Source organism: Homarus americanus, unplaced genomic scaffold, assembly GCF_018991925.1.
Source record: "Homarus americanus isolate GMGI-L3 unplaced genomic scaffold, GMGI_Hamer_2.0 scaffold50564, whole genome shotgun sequence".
Classification (NCBI taxonomy): domain Eukaryota; kingdom Metazoa; phylum Arthropoda; class Malacostraca; order Decapoda; family Nephropidae; genus Homarus; species Homarus americanus.
The window spans coordinates 4706900-4715492 of record NW_024715014.1 but is presented as its reverse complement, the minus strand read 5'-3'; the positions used below and the strand labels follow the sequence as shown (position 1 = coordinate 4715492).

The following is an 8593-nucleotide window of genomic DNA, read 5'->3' as shown; positions in this document are numbered from 1 at the left end:
AAAATAAAATTCTTCTAATTCATCAACAATGTACAGTATATACAAAAATATGTATAACATGGTAACATATGGCAAGGTATACTGTACCTGTAATTTAAACCTCACCATAACTTACAGGATGAACTACATAGTTGTGCCTTGGGAATTTTACCTTCCGAATATTCAACACAAACTTGGAAAATGGCCATAATATGGTAATAATAATGATGACATCAATGTACAGCACAATATCTGCTGTTGGTGGATAAAAAAAGACCAGCATCTTTTCGCCCAGTTCCTAACAAGTCAAAAATACCAGTTGTGAAAATGAGTACTGTACAGTATAGGCACTCCACAATATAGAAAGGTTCAGTTTACAATATAATGATCTGAAATTTTTTTTCCATAGCTTGATTATAAAAGAAAATTTGACATTTTTGTAATATTTTCTAAGTAATAATGAAAATGTGCTAGAATAATGAATTAAATATTTTTTACTAACAATATGCTCACTTATTTCACTTAATTCATGATTCTCTTAACACTCACAATGTTTTTAAGTCTACATACTGTACATACAATATAAGCTTTCAGTATGTCATTATTCTCCTACAATCATCAAATAATTTACTCATCAAACTCACTGGCGTGAACTAGGCTCGTCTCCACCAAGAGTCACTCAGTCAATTGCCTGATTGTCCAAGTTCTCGTCATTTGCTCCCAGGTGTTATATTGCATATGAAATAAAAGAAAATTATTCTGTATTCTTAAATTTCATACATTGTACGTACTAATTATGTAGCGTACAATATGGTGTAGAGCTATAAGATAACGTGTGGAATTTGGAGGTATAGGTATTGCTGCAACACATGACTGTAGCAGCAGCTGATTGACGGCAGTGTTCATGCCATGTAAGGAAAGTGACAGGAATTTGGGATGATACAATAATTCATCGAGGGTTGAACGTAAGATTTTTTCGTAGAGAATGTATTTACAATTACAGAATGGAAATCAATGCATTACTATAAAAATATATTCATCATACATGTTGGCTTAGCTTTTCCTACTGCTCACTTTGTTTAAAATCACATCCAATTTCTCACAAGTACAAATATAAAATTACTACAGTACTATGATGTAATACATGTACAGGTGCTCCTCTACTTGCAAACAACCAACTTACGAACTTTCAGACATATACGAACAAACCTTTCCAAATGTCTCATTGACTTTAAACCACAAATCCTAAGTATATCTGCTGTGTGGTTGATGGCAGTAGCTGTTTGGCATCACCCTTTGTTCCCGCCATGATCGTTAGTTTCTGCTGTTACCCCTTAACGTACCTGCAGCTCCCTAGTGTTATTTGTACAGTATTGTGTATGAACATTATTGACCCCCAACATGTCTCAAAAGCATAAGAATGGTGACAGTGGTGGTGGTGGTAGAAAGAAGCAGCACACTATTACGTTGGAAACTCACGTGAACATAATAAAATGTTGTGAGAGGCGAGAAAACGATAAATGTATTGCGTGATCTTGGGATGAATCGCTCAACTGTTGGGACAATATTAAAGGACAAGGAGCACATTATTCAACATGTGCCAGGTTCTGTGCCCATGCAGTCAATGGTTATCAGCAAGAGAAGAGGTGCAGTGACTGAAGAGATGGAAAACCAGCATCAATGTCACATCCCAGTAAGCCTTATCCTAATTCAATAGAAGGCCTCTCTCTTTGAAGATATAAAGGCTAAACACTGAGTGTGTTGCTGAAGAAACATTTACCGAGTCATGATTGGTTCCACCAGTTTAAGGCTCGTGCAAACATGCACAACATAAAAGTGAGCGGTGAGGAGGCCAGTGCTGACAAGGTAACACCCAAGGATTTTCTTAAGGTTCTGTGGGACATCATTGTTGAGGGGGGTTACCAGCCATAGTAGGTGTTTAGTGTGGATGAGACTGGAAATGCTGCTGGTGACTACAAACTGACACCATTGTTAATGTATCATTCAGAATAACTAAGGGTATTGAAAATGCTTCACTTCCTGTTATGTGGAAGGCTAACCTTAAGGGGTCTGAATGACCGAGGTCCTCTTCCAGGAATGATTTTTCCACCATTGTGTACCTGAAGTGGATAAGTACTGCAACAACAACAATAACAACCTGCCCTTCAGGATACTGTTCCATTATTCCTGGATGAATTCCATCAAGGTGGTATACTTGCCTCCCAATACCACCTCTATCCTGCAGCCTATGGACTGAAGTGTCATAGCCATTATTAAAGCATACCACCTGCAGAGAAATCTTAAAACAGGCTGTGAAGGTTACAGACGGAGAATGGAATGACACTGAAACAGTTCTGGAAGGACAATATCTACAAGGCATTCAAGAAAAGTGATGCCTCCTGATGTGAGATCAAGTCTTCTGACTTCCAACATGAATAGTGTGTGGAAGAATCTGCCCACAATTTCCCCATGACAAGATGATATATGAGGAAAAGAGAGCAACTGTGCAGACATATCTCGATAAGTTTTTCAAGAAAGTAGAAAAGGGACACAAGTACCAAGGGGCAATGGCATCTACATCTACAAGAACCAATGGTATCTACACCTACAGGAGGTTATACAACCTTTAAAGCCATTCCCAGACCTAGATGATCCTCCATCACCACCACTACTCTCTATTACGTCTGCAGAGCCGGATCAGCCACTCACCTCCATCCTTCAAGTAACTCCAACACCCTTGCAAACATCACTCCCAGCAAGCAAGGCAGCACCAGGAATAAAGAATGGAACCTTATAAATACCTCTATTTATTACTACAGTACACCTACATCTCAGCCCACACACTCAATAATTACTGTACTATCTACAAAACTAAAACAGTTTAAACTATTTCTACAATAAAATACTGTTAAAGGCTGGTAAGATATACTGTAGAGTTTTGTGCTGTATTTATTATTGGGATATATAGCTGTACCTGTACTGTATGGTACATCCTTTATTTATTTATTTTTTTTACAACATGTTCGGTATTTACAAGAGTAAAATAGGACTTACGAACAAATAAACTTACAAACATTGGACTTCCTAAAAAACCTCAGGAAGGTAATTGGTTCATACGTAGAGGAGCACCTATGGGAGTCAATGTATTGCTTGGGTAATGTAATTATTATAGATGACTTCGCATTACATACTGTTCACTTTGTTTCCACTATCATCCTGTTTCTCATAAGCACAGGTATAAAAATAATTACTGTATACTACTGTACTGCACATAGTTCATATCTTATGCTTATTATTGGCTTATAATCATTGTGTACACCAACAATTTTCATAAAAAAAATGTTTTGTAGCATTTGAAGATGTTTCTGGGATTTTTTTTTCCTTGGGAATGTATCTCAGCCTTTAAAATGGGAGTTTATAGGAAAATGTGCTTCAATTTACAAAAAAGCTATTTACAAAAGGTTTTACAGGAATGGAACCCTTTTGTAAATCAGGGGATGCCTGTATTATTACTTTTTTATGCTGGTATGAAGACAATTATTAATGGAGGTTCAACTGTATTTGCATATATAAAATATAAATATACACAATATTTACAAAACGATCATCACAAAGCAACTTTTCTTTTTCATGTCACATGACTTTCTGTACACATTCAACCAATCTCAAAGCAACTTTTCTTTTTCACGTCAAATAATTTTCTGTACACTGTCAACCACTTGTGAAACTAAACTTCTCAGATAAAAATTTATGTTACTACTTAGGGTCACTGAAAAGTCAGAAAATAAAACCCACAGCAGACAGGACATATTGAAATGATTCATTTATATAAAAAAGTCCCCAATTTATAACATTTCTGATACAGCTATTAATCAATGTATAATAATAAATTACATTATACAGTGCTGTATAGTATATAATTTTTGGGGGTAAAAATTTCACATCTATTAATGAACTTAATAAAATAACAATAAAGCTTTTATGAAAAGGATTAAAAGAACTCATTCATTTCTGAAAACTCAAATTCTTCCATCAAGGTCAGAGCCATCCCACCTGACTAATTCATCAGTATGACTCATTAAATAATTAGTTAATCACTTTGCCACACGAGCAACCATGATGACTAACTACAGGTATGTATATATGACAGAGAAAATAAGGGTAAAATAATCACGACTCAAATTATCACAAATGCAAATTCTACTGATCAGGTACACATTTTACTTGCCTTCAGCTTTGTAATGTTCACTTTCTTTACTTGTCCTTGCTTGTGGATTTTATAAAGGACTTCAGCTCATATATCTTTAGCTTGTTACATATTTCTTACTTTACCAAATTATATTCCTTCTACCATTGAAAGTACAATTGCATTGGAGTGTTTAATCCAATATAAAATCTATTATTTAAACAATTACAATTCCAGCAAGACCATTAAACAATCTGCCATTCACATCTAAACAATTCAACAAATTGCTGAGAAAAAATACTAGCGACTACTAACTTTCTATCTTTAGTAAATTCCTCCCCGATATATCACAAAATAATGTGCATATGACACATTAATTTCTTTAGACATTGTACTGTTTCATCATCTTTTATGCCTATCCCTACATTTAAAGTGGGGAAGAGCATATTACTATTATATTTTCATTAAAATAAGGTGAGCAGATCTATCTACTGTGACCATTGACTCTGACACTGGGACGGGTATTTGTCCCCTTCTCAGTATTCATCATGGAGTCCAAAAATTGTGATAACAACTTGACCAGGGAGTGACGCTTAAACCTACTGGCCTCATGTACCACGTCGTTCACCATTTTCAATCTTGACTCATAAGAGCCCTGCACAGTATTCAGCTGATCAAAGAGTTGTCTGAAGTCTGAAAAAGAAAAAAAAACTTTAATAGCCACCCCGGTACAGTTCATGGAAACAATATTCAATGTTGTAAAGTGTCCAATAAAATTACATCAAATTATTTCTCCTAATTTATATACAGTTTCACCTCTCTATGCCAAACTGCTCCTCAGATTCTGAATGAATTCAATATACATGTAGTATACCAAACCCTCTACTAAACCCCTCCTCAAATACTGTATTCAAATACAGTAAAATTCCCATAATTCAAAATAATAGGGGTTCTAGCCCTTACGAATTATGAGATTTTATGAAATATGTGTGTTTCCCGGGTGTGATTTAAAAAGTCTACCGTTGAGTTGGCAAATATTTATTACTTACAACCTCGATATTTATTCTTATGAAGTGATAAAGTGATTTGTACTGAAATATTTACAACTAAGTAGTGAAATATTTTTCAATTTATGAGAAGTTGGTGAAATGGCTACTCACAATACTGTACAGTCGCACATACCACACAAAAGCATGTTGTAATATAGGCCTAGCTTGGAAAAAAAGTGTTATTGAAATATAGTGCAGTAAAGCCATTGTCGTGCATATGCCGAGACCTACCTCATCTAAGTGGTAAGTGGAAATATTATTGCCAAAATTTCAGTTTTTATCACAGAAACTTCTAACTGATCTATTTCTCTTCCTTAGTACAGTAATAACCTGTCATAAAAAATACTTTAGAATAAAAAAAATAAAAAAATGTGTATAAACATTTCGACGACTGCGTGCCTAACTACCACTAATTTTTATTTTGTATTCTGTAACTATGTTACTTTTTACATTATATTTTTTCTGGTTACACCTTCATCTTCTTCATGATTTACTCTTTCTTGCCATGTGCATTTTATACCGACTGATACAATGATGTGGTGGGTACAGCATGAAGAGGAATCAACCGTAAACTCTCACATTTCACTTCTAGTTGTGAAAATGGCTTTTATTTATTATTTTATTTTATTTTTGAGGGTTTCACATGATTTCCCAGCCTCTTTTACATAGGTAGGCACCATTTGAATAAATATTTGACAATATCTCAGCCACGAATAGCGCTCGAGAAAAAAATATCTTCACATTTCAGGTCATTCTGTGGGCTCCAAACAGAGCGAGTGACAGGCAATTCCGAAAGTGTCAAGTTCCTGGTGATATATTTACATAGACAAACAGCTGACCGGCCAGCCAGCCAGGGAAGGAGCTATTTACGTAATAGAGAAAACACTTTTTGTACAATACTAACCAAGTGTTACTGTATTTTTTATGTACGTATTATGTACAATGTTTAGTGTTTATTAGTTTTGAGTTACCAAACTATATTTTCTATAACAAATTATCTGGACCGAAAACACAAAACTTTTACATATACATGTACTGTATATAGAACAAAGTTCAGTATTGGAGGAGTTTTGATTCATAAAAATAATATCCTCCCCCCCCCCCATAGAGCTATAGACAGTAGTAGAATCTCAATTATCAGATACCTACGGAGATTGAGAGATGCCGGATAAAGGGTTTTCCAGTTATATGAAACTCACTCTTAGGATCCCCCAATAAATCCTACAAAGTACAGTGAAAATTCCTCTCAGAAATATGTATTTCTTTAACACTTATTCCGCTCTACATAAACAACGTGGCTGAGAAATAAAGAAAATTTACTAAATTATAAAGTTATAACATAAGAAAAATAAAGAGCATCAGTGTGTGCGTGTTTGTGTGAGAAGTGCGTGGTCGTGCTCCCTTCCCGCTGTGATGTCACGGCATACACACAGCCAGCAAGGCAGTCACACATCTGTGAGTCAGCTGGTTGACTGCTTGAACTGACTCGTGTCGGCAGAGTATGGTTTTGTACATAAAATATGTGCAATTGTATGTATCGATTTTATTGTTTATCAGAGCAATAAATATGGCAGCTCATCCCTTACAATTCTGGCTGATTTTTTTTTTTTTTAATTTTGGTGCCTGTTAGTTGAATCTACCGTTTGCCTGGATTCTGGATAACTGGGATTCTAGTGTATATAGTAAAATACACCCATCCAACCATACCATTTTCAATGTTAGTGAAAGCTCTGGGGTAACTATGGAATACAGTACTTCAAAGATTCAAACCTGGTTTTTGGACACGCTGTTTTTGCAAAAAAAATCTGCAAAAACTGTATGCATTCTGGCATTTGATGTATGGCAACAGACGAGAAAATATAGAAGCGTCTACAAATATACTCCTTGCAGCATTTCCTACATGAAACCATTTCATCCTTACCTCTGCCTGGCTTTTTAACTAATTTGAAACAAGCCATTTTCAATTCCTTATTATAAGTCTTAGTAGCTTGTGTGTCTGCTGGGGTAATTGGTGTTGATGTTGCTCTTCTAGATTCACTGTTATTTACAATTCCATTCTTCTCTACACCATCATCATATATTATTTCTGGTGGTGGAGTGCGACTTGGTGCTGGTGGCAATATATCATAGTCCATTTCAAAGGCCTCTGAAACACTTTGGTTTACTTCCTCATCTCTCACTGAAGGAGGTGGTGGTGTCACATCTGAAATAATCAAATCGATAATTATTTTCACTGATCACTGCTTCCTGGTCATTTGATCAAGACAGGATATGAAAATGATGCATAAGGAGGCAGATGTCATAATTCCCGAACAATTTATAATTGAGGCAATAAAGAGGATCAAAATAACACTGACACTGTTGTGTTTATCCTGTTGTTTCATTACTCTGTTGAAAGGAAAGTATCGTAGTTCTAAAAGAACATTCATTAATACCATATAGGAGTTACTTTGGAGCAACACAAGGATATAATGCCATCACTTCTTGGTGTTCACACACACTTTTAGGATGTGAGCCCATATATAGCATATTGAGAAAAACTTGTTCCTATCCCAACCTGCCTGTATATAGCAGAGTAGTAAAATAGCTCTGTATATCTTAGACCAGAACTCATACACACCAAAATATGCACAGATTAATCTACTTCTCATAATTCACACCACAATCAAGGAAGTTGACTTACCTCCATTCAGCATAGGGTGAATATCAATAGGTAATGTGTTGGTTCTCTCCTCAGGTGGTGAAAGTGCTGCTGGTGAACCAGGAGGAGAGACACTCAGTCTACCAGGAGAGTATCCTGGCATTGGTGTTGCAGAATGATTTGTTGGCTGGAACACAGGTGGAGTGTCTGGCCGCTCTGGTCTAGATATTTCTTGTCGTATATCAGCTCGTTCTTCAACTCTCTGAGCTGCTGGAGAGTCAGGAGGACTAGGAGGTACACCAGGACTGGTAATGGGGGTAGTAGGTGAAGGACTTAGACTAGGACTAGGGCTTGGACAGGGACTCGTATTAGGGCTTGAACTAGGACTTTGGCTAGGACTTTTATTAATTCTTTGTATGGTAAAATCCAGGGGTAGAGGGCCACGTTTGCGCTTGTTTGGTCGACCAACTGTAGATTGGGACTCTGCTGGTCTCTTTGATCCACGATTACTAGTGTTAGCTCCACCACTTGTGCCCATAAGGTCTACATCTGCCTCGTCGACCATCATGGACATCTTCTGCGAATAAAGTAAATAAACAAAATCAAATTAAAATAAATGTGCATATATATATATGTGTGTGTGTGTGTGTGTGCATGTGTCATTGGCATAAATTCTTCTTAAAAAGTAATATACTGTACATTGTATCATACATAAAATGAATATAAGTTCCAACTAAC

The 8593-nt window shown here is 36.1% G+C and overlaps 1 protein-coding gene across 1 annotated transcript in view; it reads right to left on the bottom strand.

Moving 5' to 3' along the window:
* Nucleotides 1-8593, bottom strand: part of LOC121853795 (integrator complex subunit 6-like) — a 32377-nt gene continuing 23784 nt past the window's right edge. Inside the window, exons 15-17 of the mRNA XM_042348168.1 lie at nucleotides 7898-8432; nucleotides 7136-7417; nucleotides 1-4858 (exon numbers count right to left, since the gene is read on the bottom strand). Of these exons, the coding sequence (XP_042204102.1) occupies nucleotides 4650-4858; nucleotides 7136-7417; nucleotides 7898-8432 (1026 nt within the window). The 3' untranslated portion in view covers nucleotides 1-4649. The remainder of the gene's footprint in view (nucleotides 4859-7135; nucleotides 7418-7897; nucleotides 8433-8593) is intronic.